This window comes from Ictalurus punctatus, chromosome 4 (genome assembly GCF_001660625.3).
Source record: "Ictalurus punctatus breed USDA103 chromosome 4, Coco_2.0, whole genome shotgun sequence".
Classification (NCBI taxonomy): domain Eukaryota; kingdom Metazoa; phylum Chordata; class Actinopteri; order Siluriformes; family Ictaluridae; genus Ictalurus; species Ictalurus punctatus.
The window spans coordinates 722501-737500 of record NC_071284.1 but is presented as its reverse complement, the minus strand read 5'-3'; the positions used below and the strand labels follow the sequence as shown (position 1 = coordinate 737500).

Sequence of the window (15000 nt, the reverse complement as noted above, 5' to 3'; positions counted from 1 at the left end):
CGTCCTCCTCTCCTCTCCTCCTCTTCCCCCTCTCGTCCTCTCCTCTCCTCCTCTTCCCCCTCTCGTCCTCTCCTCTCCTCCTCTTCCCCCTCTCGTCCTCTCCTCCTCTCCTCCTCTTCCCCCTCTCGTCCTCTCCTCCTCTCCTCCTCTTCCCCCTCTCGTCCTCTCCTCCTCTCCTCCTCTTCTCGCTCTCGTCCTCTCCTCCTCTCCTCCTCTTCTCCCTCTCTTCCTCCCCTCCTCTCCTCCTCTTCCCCCTCTCGTCCTCTCCTCCTCTCCTCCTCTTCCCCCTCTCTTCCTCCCCTCCTCTCCTCCTCTTCCCCCTCTCGTCCTCTCCTCCTCTCCTCCTCTTCCCCCTCTCTTCCTCCTCTCCTCTCCTCCTCTTCTCCCTCTCTTCCTCCTCTCCTCTCCTCCTCTTCCCCCTCTCGTCCTCCTCTCCTCTCCTCCTCTTCTCCCTCTCTCCTCACATCATCTCTCTTCTCTCCAATGCCGAGGATCTCTAAATACGGAGCGTCCTCGGGGACGAGGACAACACCGCAGCCTACAAACACACAGCACACGGTTAGGTTTTAGTCGTACCGTTGTTTTATTTTCAGGAAAATGAATGAATTCTTTACATTCGAGTGAACTGTTAGATTTTATGTTGGAGTGATTCTGATCGTTTTAATCCCTAGAACGTTCATGAAAATGCCATGAAAATAATCATATTTAATAAAGAAACTGTGACGATTTCAAACGAGATCTTTTTCTTTTCTGATGATTTTCTGACGATATGGAATCGGTTGTGAATTGAAATGTGAAATCATCAACATTTTCCGGGGAAAACAACACCACAGCGCTACACGTTATTTAAACTTCAATCTAGAAATCCAGTAATGAAAAACAGAATGATCTTAATTTCATAATTCATTAAAACGCACAGGACAAGCTGCTTTTATTTATCCATTTATTTATTTATTTATTTTTAAAAAATCTTATTACAACATAAAGACGTGAGTGAGAGCAGGAACGAACTTTTTCTTGGACATTAAATGTACAAACTTTAATGTACATGATATTCTTCATACTTATCTTCATATGTTGATACGGTAACATCGCTGTTGTAAAAGAGGAATAAAACACTCGCTCATTTACCCGTGCAGATTTCTCCTTCCTCGCTAACTGAAGGAGTCTCCCGTCGGTGTTCTGTCCTCTCGCTGTCCTGAGAACGAGAAGAAACAGTTTACTGACCATCATCAGATGCACTACGTTCCTTTTTCAGAGGGAAGAGTTTGTGGTAGTTGTGCGTCTCTGATGGCGTATGGATTCCACAAAACCTTCAGGAAGGTGTAAAGGGACCGGAACTCCAGGACTTTACACTTTCCACCTCTCTCTTCTACTCCAGGATTTTACACTTTCCACCTCTCTCTTCTACTCCAGGACTTTACACTTTCCACCTCTCTCTTCTACTCCAGGATTTTACACCTTACAGAAACAAACCGCTGCATTTACACGTCCATTCTGAGTGAGCTGTATTTAGATGAGTGACTTACAGTTACAGAGACGTTAATCTGTGTGTTCTCGCTGCCGGATGTCTGCAGTAAGTTGTGTAGGTTGTGTAGTTTCGGTGAACGCAGCTCGAGTTCGTATTTGTGGAGCAGAACCAGAAGAGCAGCAGCATCCTGCAGGAGGTGGAACAGTCCAAACTCACACATGGCACAGTCCAAAACACGACTAACATTTCATTCATTAATCTCATTTTGCCTCAGAGAGGTGTGTGTGTGTGTGTGTGTGTGTGTGTGTGTGTGTGTGTACCATGACCGGAAGTGTGTGTGTGACAGTCTGCACTTCGTCATCGTGTGTGTGTGTGAGCTGAGTGAGTAAATGAACAGCGCAGTCGGCCCACGACACAGACGAGTGTGTGGAGCTGCAGTGTGGAGAGGATTTAATCTGCCTCAGGATGGACACACAGCCACGTCTCAGAGCTGAACCTGTCGTCCCTGCAACCTCTGCGCACACACACACACACACACACACACACACACACACAGTTCCACAACAGTGTCTATTTTGGGGGGAAAAGGAAAGTACGTATAAAAATAGATAACACACAAATAAATAAATGTAATATTTAAAAATGACGTGGATTCAAATTGTACTTTCTGTCTATCTGTGTGTGTGTGTGTGTGTGTGTGTGTGTGTGTGTGTGTGTGTGTGTGTGTGTCTCACTGTAGTCAGGAGTCAGTGTGTGTCTCTGCTCCTGCAGTTCCTCCAGTGAGATACTGTGTAGGATCTCCACGAGTGTCCTCCTTTCCTGCTCCTGACACAGGACCACACACTGCAGCACGGCCTGCTGGGTAATAAACCACTCACACTGCAGCACGGCCTGCTGGGTAATAAACCACTCACACTGCAGCACGGCCTGCTGGGTAATAAACCACTCACACTGCAGCACGGCCTGCTGGGTAATAAACCACTCACACTGCAGCACGGCCTGCTGGGTAATAAACCACTCACACTGCAGCACGGCCTGCTGGGTAATAAACCACTCACACTGCAGCACGGCCTGCTGGGTAATAAACCACTCACACTGCAGCACGGCCTGCTGGGTAATAAAGCACTCACACTGCAGCATGAGGACATGGCTCCACTGACTCCCACTGTGTAGTTTCAAAGCCTTTATATGGTCACTGGGTCCTTTTTTGCTCCGCCCATATTGGTCGTGGACACACCCCTTCTTCATGCTAACAGCATGCACATTGAGTGCTAATTTAAGTGTCAAGTACAGCGTTATTAAATAATAATAATAATAATTTGTATGTAAACTGCTAAACTGTAGTGGTTTAATTTGGGAAGTTTATTGATTTGATCATCTTCAGGAAAAGATTTGAGAGGTTTAGAGCTTTGAGTTGAGTCGTGACTGACTGAGCTACTATTTGCTAGCTAGCTGACACTGGCTAATCCCTAATCCAAGTGGCTAATGTTCATCAAAGTAATGTACGTAGCTAGTGTAACTGAAAATATAGACAGCAGTCAACTCAACACAAACTACATTTTGAGGAGAAATCGCTGCTCTCCAGGATGTTCCTCTAGCTCTGAAACCTGCAGAAGAACACACACCTGAATGGAGAAGTGTGTGTTTACTCTCCACTCGTCCTGTCGGTGGCGTTTCACTGGCTAAACTTACCAAGATACTTCAAGTGGTAGCTAAGGTCATACAGTCAATGCATTATTACGATATGTAGTTTATGCAGTATAGTGAGAGTACCTCATTAACCACGCCCTTTTATTTATCACAAAATAACACATTTACGTTAAGGAACAATATTGAGGGGGAAATCAGGGTGAACGGAACTTGTAAAAATGACAGGAGAACTGTTCCTGAAAACAATTTGTGGAGATATAACTTAAAAATGGAATTTTAGCTGGAGTTAGTTAACATGAGCATGGGCGGGGTTAAAAACTGTACCGCAGTCAGCCACTAGAGGGCCTCAGAGACATTCTGGCTTCACTCTTAACCCCTTTGTTAAGTCGTCCAATCATATATACAGTCACTGCTACGCGCGCGCGCGTGTGTGTGTGTGTGTGTGTGTGTGTGTGTGTGTTGAGTCAGGACCTGTCGCACACAGTGTGATGTTCTGCACTCGTTTCTGAGCTGTGCAGCTGGATCTTGTTTTTCCTGCAGCCAGAACTTCACTAAATCCTCAACACCAGAACGTCTCGTATACGGCCTGAAACACACACACACACACACACACACACACACACACACATACACACTGTTTTATTTCTTCCATATTTCATGGTGTGTGTGTGTGTGTGTGTGTGTGTGTGTTTGTGTGTGTGTGTGTGTGTGTGTGACTCACCAGTTGTCCCAGTGTTGTCTGGAGGTCAGCAGTGCTGTGTGTGAGTGTGTTTCCCTCTCGGCTCTCCTCACAGAAACACACACACTCAGATAAATCTCAATCAGGACGCGTCGCTCCACTCTGCATTAAAAACACACCAGTACACATCATCAGGATGATAACACGTAATAACACACACACACACACACACACACACACACACACACACACACACACAACACACACTAACACACAATCTAACACAATTATATGCAATAACACACACTAACACAATTACACACAAAACACACACAATTACACAAAATAACACACAATTGTACATCATATAAGAAATAACACACACTAGCACACAGTAAGAGTGTGTGTGTACAGTTTAATAAACACTGGAGTGAAGAGTGGAGTGTTAGAGAGACCGGTTGAGCAGCTGGGTCAGGGCGTGTCTCTCCTCCTCACAGTGAGAGCGGAGCTCAGAGAGGAAGATGGCGGAGGTCCAGCTCTGTTCCCGTGGCAACGACGTCCACACCTGCTCTCTCCCCCTCACCTCATCAGGACCGGAGTGTAACACCACCTCGTCATCGCTCCTGTCATCCACCGTCACAGTCAGGAGCTCAGAGTCAGACAACACGCCATGGAACCCTCCTATTAATTATTCACAACTTCACACCACAGCGCTGCCGAGTTCTGGATCCTGATTGGTCAGAAGGTGGTGATTAGTTTTCTATAACAGGTTTATATTAATGCGCTCATTCTGATACGTTATCGTTTCTATAGTAACGGCTCATGTATGGAAGGAGTCTCCAGTGTCAGCGCTGTGTAACAGTCAGAGGTTTCCCCACATCTTCATCACAGAGGAGTTTACACTTCTTTACTGTTTCTCACTAACACACACACACACTGCGGTTTATATATCTTATTCACCTGAAGAGAGGGAATAAAGTTAGGAAATAAGGAGAGAATAAAGAGAGGGAATAAAGTGAGAGAATAAAGAGAGGGAATAAAGTGAGGGAATAAAGTGAGGGAATAGAGAGAGGGAATAAAGAGAGGGAATAGAGAGAGGGAATAAAGAGGCTGGTGAGGGATTTTGATTGGACCAGAACAGAAGGGTTAACATTATAAATGTTAAATAAAGATCAGGTGAATATTTGGGTGTTGTACCTGTATGAGTGAAGAACGCCGGGCAGCTCACACACACACAACACATCGTTCAGTTTAAAAGCTTCTTCTGCTCTGTGTTCTAAATCACACACACACTCTGTCTGCTCCGAGGGATCCAACGACTCCCACCATCCAACACCTGCACACACACGCACCCACACACACACACACACACACACACACACACACACAGAGATCAAAATAATCACTAACTGAAACACACACTATTTTATTAATTTCATATTTTGTAGTGTTTTGTGTGTGTGTGTGTGTGTGTGTGTGTGTGTGTGTGTGTGTGTGTGTGTGTGTACTGAAAATTAAGTGACCCGTCGGCATTTTCTGCCTTTTCAAATAAAATCCACAAAATCCTACTGCAGTGTGTATTGCTCCCTGCGACGCGCCCTCTAGTGGCCATTCAGTAAAATAACATTATTATATAGAGAAAGTTCTCAGTTTGACAAATTGTGAATATTTTTGTCAATGAATGTCCACTCTATAAGGCTTGCTTATTAATTCATTAATCACACCCCCCCCCCCCCCATATTTTTTCCATGAAATAATGCTATATTTGTCTGCTATAATGTATAATGTAGGTTTTGTGTGGTCTATAAGTTTGTAATTGTATCATTGATCATTAAATAATCATATTTAGATCAAAGGATAAAGTAAAAATGGCACTAAAATATATTATTTCAAAATATTGCAAATAACAGGCTTCTTTTTTACTGATTTAATTAAAGGGTGTCTTTGTTTATTTGTTTGTTTGTTTTTGCATCCACATGCTGTTTATTTGCGGTATGGAGAGTGATGGAGGTTAGTGATGGAGATTAGTGATGGAGATTAGTGATGGAGATTAGTGATGTACGGATTAATGATGATACACAATATAAATCTCACTCCCACACTCTCACCGTGTTCCTCCTGCAGCATCTCTCTATAAAGTCGCTCTTTGATGATGTCATATTTGTACTGCAGAAGGAGCAGGACATCTGATTTAGTGGGATTTATCAGACCCAGACGTCTGGAGGTCACGTGACTGAGGGACAGAGACGGGAGGATGCTCCATACACCATCAACATCCAGCCTGAGTACAGACAATGTAATGAGACTCAGTACTCCCAGAAAAATCATGTGTGTGTGTGTGTGTGTGTGTGTGTGTGTGTGTGTGTGTGTGTGCGTGTGTGTGTTTTAGACCTCACATAAAGTCTTCTAGCCCTCCCCAAGAGACCCAACAAACCACATGGCTTTGTGTCTCGCTTCTGAAACACACACACACACACACACACACACACACACACACACACACACACACACACACACACACACACACACACAATTGATTACAATACACAGTGTATTACAGGGTCATGGCCACTAGAGGGCTCCAGAGAGTAACTCCTGTAGATAAAGTGACGTTATAGTTCTAATAAAAATAATAATTTTATGCAAATAACAAGTAATTATGCGACTTTATAAATTATCCCTTCATATACATTGTCAAATAACATTTTTTTTCTTTAAAGCTTTGTGTTGTGTATTTAAAAATGTTTTTGATGTCACAATCACATTAAACTGAATCTCAGTCGTAGGCCTCTAACGACAATGATGACAAAACGACATTAATACCACAGTTATATCATAAAATAACGTGTAATTATTATTATTATTATTATTATTATTATTATTATTATTATTATTATTATTATTATTATTAAAGAATAAATATCATTATTTCAGAAAGTTTAATTTCCTGAAAATAATATTGGGCTTCACTGATTAAGCTGGTTTATATTAATGACTTGAAAGAAAGCGATTCTAGAACAAATACATAAAGTAACACAAATCATACTAACAGTTCAATGAGGGCAAAAGTAATGGCACCCCATAAAAGGAGGAAGCGTTAGTGTGTGTCTGTGGGAGCCATGGAGGAGCCGGTTTGTCATCTTGTCGTGATGTGAACAAGTTTGGTAACTTATGGCTGATTGGTGTTCATCAACATACACACATGAGGATGAAGATAATCAGGGAAACATTTTATAAACCCGGCGTGAAGTTATAGTTTGACATTTACACTTTGCACTTTACACTGTGTGTATTTTATTGCGTTTGTGTGTCGCTGACTCACTTTCTTGTGTTTGCAGCTGAAATTTCCGGACAGCGGTTGTGCGTTTGCTCCGTCAGAAACACCTCTTCGGCCTGATTTCAACATCTGCAGCTCCCAGTGCAGCTACAGAGGAAACCATTGTAATGATTACATTTAATTCAAGTCCCTGAAAAGGTTCCCATTGTGAAAAAACGAGATAAAAGAGAAGACGTTTACCTTTTCCCTCTTCTCTCGTTCCTTCTCCATCTCCAGAAGAACATGCAGAATCCATCCACCGGAACATGGCAACCCGCCATTCCGTGTGCTGACCTACACACACACACACACACACACACACACACACACATATATACACACACTGATACTACACCTGTCTCAGGTTGAAGTAGAACCCCGGGTTCTCACCTGTGTGACGGCTCTCTGTGCGTCTCTGAGCTCAGCGTCAGTGTGGAAGACTTTCTGATAGAGCACAGTGATGTCCTCTACACTCACCTCATCGCCCGTGTGTACGCCCAGAGTCTCACACACCAAACGCACACAATCCTCCATGTCTACACACACTTACAAATCAGAAGCACACACACACACACACACACACACACACACACACACACACACACACACTCCAAATTCAATCCAGTAGAAGACTTCTGCTCAGAAAGTGAAATGTTCTTCATAAATGATGGATGAACAACTAACAAAGCGACGCCTGTTGCTACGGCAACCATAGGTCTCAGGTTGCAGATGGAGGAGTTTCATCTACATCATCATCATCAGACAACATTAAACTCCTCGTCAGACTTTCCACGGTGAAGAGAAACAAATCGACATTAATACCACACTTATATCATAAAATAATGTGTGTGATTTAAATCATAAGAATAATAATAAGAAGAAGAAGAAGAAGAAGGAGAAGAAGAAGAATTGTCATTTTTATTAGCCGGAAAATTACTTTATTACAATTATTACATATAAAATTTTATACATTTATTTTTACGGTCTGAGTACAATAAAAAGTGTTTTATATGTAAAAATGATAGAATTTTCCCCCAAAATTCATTCCAAATATTTATTTCCTTTTGCTCCATCTCTCTCTCTCTCTCTCTCTCTCTCTTTCCATCTCTCCCTCTCTCTCTCTCTCTCTCTCTCTCTCTCTCTCTCTCCCTCTCTCTCTCTCTCTCTCTCTCTCTCTCTCTCTCTCTCTCTCTCTCTCCCTCTCTCTCTCTCCCTCTCTCTCCCTCTCTCTCTCTCCCTCTCTCTCTCTCTCTCTCTCTCTTTCCAGCTCGCTCTCTCTCTCTCTCTACTTCTCTCTCTCTCTCTCTCTCTCTCTCTCTCTCTTTCCAGCTCTCTCTCTCTCTCTCTCTCTCTCTCTCTTTATTACTTTCTTTGTGAGTTTTGTTGATTGACTGGTTCAGGAATTCTTTCCTTTCCTTCATTGTTTGAGAATTTTGCTGGAGAACCACGTAAGAGAATTCCGTAGGACGGGAAAACCTCCTGTTATTCCGACTTAAAAGCATTCACACGCTGCCATTTTGTTTACGATACAAAAATGTAGCTTTTAATCTAACATGAGTTAGTGTTCACATACAGCTCCATTCGAATTAAACATTCGAACATTAAATATTTGAACAAAAATCAAAATCCCTGTTACGAGAACAGCATCCGGAAATACATCTGGAAATACGTGATACGTGAACAGTTCTGTCTCTCGGTATATAGAGGTCTACACCTCTATACTGTAATTATTTATAATCGCACTATCTGGCGTCACACAGGACCGTTCCAGTTCCCTTTTGAGTCTGGTTCCTCTCAGGGTTCTTCTTCCTGTTGTCTCAGGGAGTTTTTCCTCTCCGCTGTCGTCGTTGTCGTCGTACACTCGCACCAACGGCTCCTCTGTCGTACCTTTCGTCTCTGTCTATCACCTGAAAACGTGGATATACAGCCGTGCACCTTTAAACTAAGATTTAAGGAATATAAACAAACCGTAATAAACTTTTTAAAAGTACGCTACGTGCAAAGATGCACACTGTACCCGGTACAAAACGTGTACGCTTAAGGGTACCACCTGGACGACAAGGAAAGGTACCGTTTAGTACCCCCCTCCTGTCACCCATCATGGCGGAGCTCTCAGCCGACAGCATCGCCGGGAGCGGAACCCTGTGCAGTTCCATTTCAGAATCAGAGAAATCAGCAATAGTGTTCAAAATGAATAAAGTCAAGAGTAAACAAGTGTTTATTATTTAAAGTCATATTTCATTTGTATTATTTGTACTACAGAGTTAGCACCTGTACATTTTATCCGGTCACACATAATGACCGTAACTCTGTTCTAAATGTGACTTAAAGGTGATGAATAAGAAGAAGAAGAACATGATGTCTACAGTGACGCTGAGAGACAGTGATACACTCGAATATTCTCCAGTACAGCAGTAAAAACCTCCATCGGTGAAAGTCAGTATGTTTAACGCTGACTCCTGTGATGCAGCGGAAACGGAACAGTTTTATTATCACGGACGTTTTTCTACAATACTTTCAGGTGTTTCTGAGCTTTAACTCTTGTACATTTTGATCAGGGACAGCGGCAGCACCACAGAGAGATCTCACCAAAAATGTAAAGAAAAAAAAATTAGGTTGTAAATATTATAGAATTAAAAAAAAAAAAAAACTTTCAAAACAGTTATGTAAACGTACATAAAGCAGTTTTCTAATATTTTAGCTAAAACTGTAAGTCGGAACGCGCGCGCGTGTGTGTGTGTGTGTGTGTGTGTGTGTGTGTGTGTGTGTGTGTGTGTGTGTGTGTGTGTGTGTTTTCTTTCTTTCACATTTTCACACTTGATGATCAGCTACAGAGGTTAAGGTTAAGGTTAGGATTAGGGGCGGAGTTAGTATTAAAGTTCATTTATTACTGAGCGAATTACACTAATAGACTCTCTCATGGTGTGATTTGGTGTTGATCGGATATTTTAAACACAGTTAACAAAAAACACCTTAAAATGCACAGAAATGTGATTTTGCTCGTAAACAAAGGAAAAAATACTGAAGCTAAGAACTTTATTTATTTGTAAGCAGAACCTGAGAAGTCTAAATGAAATAAGTATTTTCTGATTGTAGCCTGAGAGTAAATTCTCACTGTACTGAGTCACACAGTGAAACGTCCTCAACGTAGCTTTAGGTTACGCCTTAAAACTTACACCTGATCATTAGTTTGTGCGTTTTCTATATTTTTGTATATTTTTTTTGTAAGGTGAAGCTCTCACAATATAAAACGTTTTAAAGTTAAACCAATCGTAACATATTACGTAGGACGGACTTTTCACACCGGTTTTAAAGGTGCAGTTTGTAACATTATTATATAATATTCCTACGTCTGTAACAATCAATCCATTCCAAAAATACTTTGATTTCTAATTTTCTTAAATTCAGGCTTTGTTAAAATTTCTGGCCCTGAAATTAGCCCCGCCCACAATAATAACGGATCTGCTCAGCACCACTCCCTTTCTGCAAATAGAAACTTACGATGTGTACGCAGTTTAGAAAGAGTGGGTGAAGTCAGTCTGCGGAAAGGGGACAGCTCGAAATATTACACACGGCCCCTTTAAGCTTATATGCTGAACACAAGGTCCAAGAATATGAGCACATCTACATCCAGCAGCGGTGTCTGAACCATAAACCACAGAAGATACGGAATTCCCATAATGCAACACATTGCTTAAAGACAAATCACGAGTAAAAATGGTGACCTCAGTGCAGGTTCAGTTCCGGTACAGTCCTGTTAGTTAGTTAGTTACAGTTACAGTTATATAGTATGGGGGGGGGGGGGGGGTTGGGGCTGGACGATGCGACGGCAGCCATGTTGCTCCAGAACTCCCACCGCACACCAGCTATTAGTGGAGAGGAGAGAGTGACGTAGACAATTCAGGGATGGGGATAATCAGGGGGTCGTGATAGAGAACGGTCAGTCCTGTGGATTTACAGGAGATCCGAGGAGCTCAGGGGTTTCCGTGGATGATTTTGGGACATTTTTCCGGGGAAATGCAGTGGGATTCGTGCTCCACCAGTCCAGCGGGACACTGGCAGCCTGGAACGCACGGTTTAAAGCAGTGCGCCTCGATCACACCCAGCGGCACGTCCTTGTTCAAGCAGGTTTTAGGACACGGAGGACCGCATTCATCAAAAACATAACCACGATCCACAGGACAGCCCACAGCTACGAGAGAGGACACAGAGGAACGTCATTCAAATCTCACCTGGGCATCAAATGGGATGAAAATGCTCCCACAGAAACGCAGGTTTATGTTGGTGGCTTGTTCTAATACGTTATCGTTTCTATAGTAACAGCTCTTTCCCAGGGACGTGTACAGCGGACGCGCCGCATACACGTGTCATCGTTGATATGGTGACGTCTTTTAATGTTCTTTTAATGTTAAAATGTCCTTTATTGACGTCTTGTGTCTTATTTTCTGATACAGGGACATTGTGTGTGTGTGTGTGTGTGTGTGTGTGTGTGTGAGACCCACCGCAGAGGGAAGGTGATCTCCACTGTAAGACGACTCCGGCCTCGCGGCACTCAGAAGCGTACGCCTCCAGAGCGTCACACAGACACTCGTCTGCGTTGGCTGCGCAGGCGCACAGGTCGTACACGCACGAGGCGAAGAACATCTCTGGAGGCACCACCCGGTGACAGCGCTCGAACACGGCGGACTTTAGGACCGCACAGCGACTGTTCGCCGTCTTACGAAAGGAATATCCAGCCACTTTACACGGGTCGATGTCCCTCGCATCTGCGCACCGGGTGCTCATGTCATTCCCACTGACCACCTGCAGTGCATTGTGGGATTTCATTTCACATCGTCATTACGCATTTCTACATGAACACGCGAGAGAGCGGCTACAAAAAATATTCTCTTCAGGTTTAAAATGATGCAGTTTTCAAAGAAAAAAAGTGGAACAAATGCAAATACAACTCTTCCCTTAATCTGTGAAAAATGTAACGATATTAAACCTTTTCATCTCGACCTGTTTGAGCAATTTTTTGGTTAAGTAAGATTTTTTTCTATTATTCAGTGTTTGAGAAAAGGAAGTCCGTTGGAGAAGACGAGAGAGTTCCTGTGTTATGGAGCGTCATCTCGTCCGTGCTGTTTTACCTTCCAGTTGTTTCCGAACGTCGTCTCTGAGGTGGCGATCTGGCCGTTACGCAGCTGCATGTCGTCCTGAGGATAGTTGTTGAAGTTTCCACACAGACCACACATGTGCTTCTTATACGTGCCTGGAACACTGACCTCCAGGTGAGAACGTCCATTCCACATCACCTACAGACCGAGAATGATGGACAGATGAAGAACAGATGAAGAACAGATCTACACTCTCTTTGTCTCTCTCTTTCACACACACACACACACACACACACACACACACACACACTCTGTACGTACCTTCATGCCAACGTTGGTGTTGAGGAGGATGGTGTTGGATTTGCGCTCCAGGTAAATATACGGCTCTTTAAGGAACGGCAGCGTGATGGTTTGACGATCGACCTGAGAAGAAGAAGAACATAAAGACAGTTAATATGGAATTCCCCGTTAAGGAAGTGAACCACTTTAAGCGTCCGTCTTCCTCTGCTGTGAACAGCGTCCCGGTGTATCGCGACAGCGATGAACGCGCTCTCGCGAACGCACGTCGGAGATCTCTGCGGACGTGAAGATGTTTTGTGAATAAACGAAACTTTATTGTTGTTTTTTTGCGCAAACAGAACATCCGTCTCGCTTCGGAAAACCGGGGTGAAACCGCCGGAGTCACGTGGATTACTCTCACGATGCCTTTATGAACTTTTTGGAGTCTGAAAGCTTTGGTTACTGGATTGTAAACAGAGGGACAGAAATCTCCCAGGTTTCATTAAAAACGTCTTCATTTGTCTTCTGAATATATATATATATATATAAATATAAATATAAAACATAAGCATGCATTATAAGATCTATATGTAGAGTGAGGATCGATCACCTTCACCACCCAGTCCTGCAGCAGCTGTATCACAATATCCCTGATGTACACCGTCACCTCTTTAGTCCAGGATACACCCTTACGGCCGCGATCATCGTTCGTCACATGAACACTAACACACACACACACACACACACACACACACACACACACACACGCGCGCGTTAATATATCTACATCTTAAATGATACGTCATGTGATACTAAAGCAAAATCTTGAGGTTCTTCACCACACACACCTGAAGTTCCCGCCCTCACAATCCTGCGCTAAAACGTAGGTACACGTCCCCTGGAAGTTCACCATCTTGCCATCGAACGTGCGATAGTGAGGATCTCCGAACACGATGCAGGTGGCGGGACGCGGGATGCAGCGTGGACAACACATCCCGGGAATCACAGACGGAGTTTCATCCTGTCCACAAACACACAATGATTTATAAAGATACACACAACACGCCAAACACACAGAAACTGTACTGTACATACACTCCAGGTCGTGTATCAGGAGTTGTGTGTTTGCCTTTATTTTGTGATGAGTTTATTTATTTATTTATTTTTACAAATGTGGGCGGAGTAAATGCAAGCACACAATTGTATTATGGGCGGAGTTAATTCTGATTCTCTCATGCAGTGGGATTTACCTAATAGAACACATTATATTATATTTGCAGAAGGCTTTTTCAAAATATATCATTTTTAAAGTCTTATTACACCACGCTGCTGCTGAGTTCTGGACTGTGATTGGTCAGAAGGTGGTGATGAGTTCTGGACTGTGATTGGTCAGAAGGTGGTGATGAGTTCTGGATTGTGATTGGTCAGAAGGTGGTGATGAGTTCTGGATTGTGATTGGTCAGAAGGTGGTGATGAGTTCTGGATTGTGATTGGTCAGAAGGTGGTGATTAGTTCTGGACTGTGATTGGTCAGAAGGTGGTGATGAGTTCTGGACTGTGATTGGTCAGAAGGTGGTGATTAGTTTTCCATAACAGCAGCTCTGACAGTAGCACAGCTTCACATCACAGCTTTATTTATAATTAATGCACTCGTTCTAATACGTTACCATTAAACATGTGGAATCATTGATATGGTGTGTGTGTGTGTGTGTGTGTGTGTGTGTGTGTGTGTGTGTGTGTGTGAGAGAGTGTGTGTGTGACTCACCGAAGCACAGGACACGGCTGGACATCTCTCGGTTTGGCAATGCACGTCTCCGGACACACACGTGCAGGAAGTGCATTCATCCACATCCCACTGTACATTAGAATCATACGCCTGTCCCTCATACACACACTGAGCCCTGACGTTGGCTACACACACACACACACACACACACACACACACAATAAATAGAAATAATTTTGCAGAAAAAAAGAGGTTTTATATTTTTAAACATTTGTACCTTGACATTCATAACAACACTTTCCGGGGCTTTTGACCTTCAGCATTCCGACCTCACACACAAGCGGAGCACATTCCTCTATATTACACTCTATATGTCCCAGCTGTAACACACACACACACACACACACACACACACACACACACACACACATTTATATATAAATGCAAGAGTACAGTAATAAGAAATCAGAAGAGTTCGAAGCAGGTGTGTGCATTTCTGATAGTGTGTGTGTGTGTGTGCATCTCACACACTTTGCAGGAGCAGGTGATACACTCATCTTCGCTATCAGTCCAGCGCTGTCCGTTGTTCACACGCCGTCTCCCTCCCTCCACCACACACACTGAGAATGACACACACAAAACACACGCATGAAGCTAAAACACACACACACACACACACACACACACACACACACACACACACACACACACACACACACACACACAGTACCATCACAGACGGGACAGCAGGAGTCAGGTGGTGTGTACTGTTCATCTGGAGGAC

The 15000-nt window shown here is 43.3% G+C and overlaps 2 protein-coding genes across 3 annotated transcripts in view; both read right to left on the bottom strand.

Annotated features, from left to right (window-relative positions):
- LOC108264051 (uncharacterized) overlaps window positions 1-12 on the bottom strand; it is a 4440-nt gene extending 4428 nt beyond the window's left edge. Inside the window, exon 1 of the mRNA XM_053677796.1 lies at window positions 1-12. This exon is cut by the window's left edge and continues 226 nt beyond it. The gene's annotated coding sequence lies outside the window, so the exon portion shown is untranslated.
- A 9299-nt stretch (window positions 13-9311) lies between these two features.
- The window catches only part of kcp (kielin cysteine rich BMP regulator), a 31318-nt gene continuing 25629 nt past the window's right edge, over window positions 9312-15000 (bottom strand). For both annotated transcript variants that reach the window (XM_053677793.1, XM_053677792.1), the window contains 10 exons: window positions 14947-15000; window positions 14748-14836; window positions 14494-14596; window positions 14256-14401; window positions 13340-13512; window positions 13102-13213; window positions 12534-12635; window positions 12246-12410; window positions 11619-11919; window positions 9312-11308 (listed from right to left, as the gene is read on the bottom strand). The exon at window positions 14947-15000 is cut by the window's right edge and continues 46 nt beyond it. In XM_053677793.1, the coding sequence (XP_053533768.1) occupies window positions 11091-11308; window positions 11619-11919; window positions 12246-12410; window positions 12534-12635; window positions 13102-13213; window positions 13340-13512; window positions 14256-14401; window positions 14494-14596; window positions 14748-14836; window positions 14947-15000 (1463 nt within the window). In that variant the 3' untranslated portion in view covers window positions 9312-11090. The remainder of the gene's footprint in view (window positions 11309-11618; window positions 11920-12245; window positions 12411-12533; window positions 12636-13101; window positions 13214-13339; window positions 13513-14255; window positions 14402-14493; window positions 14597-14747; window positions 14837-14946) is intronic.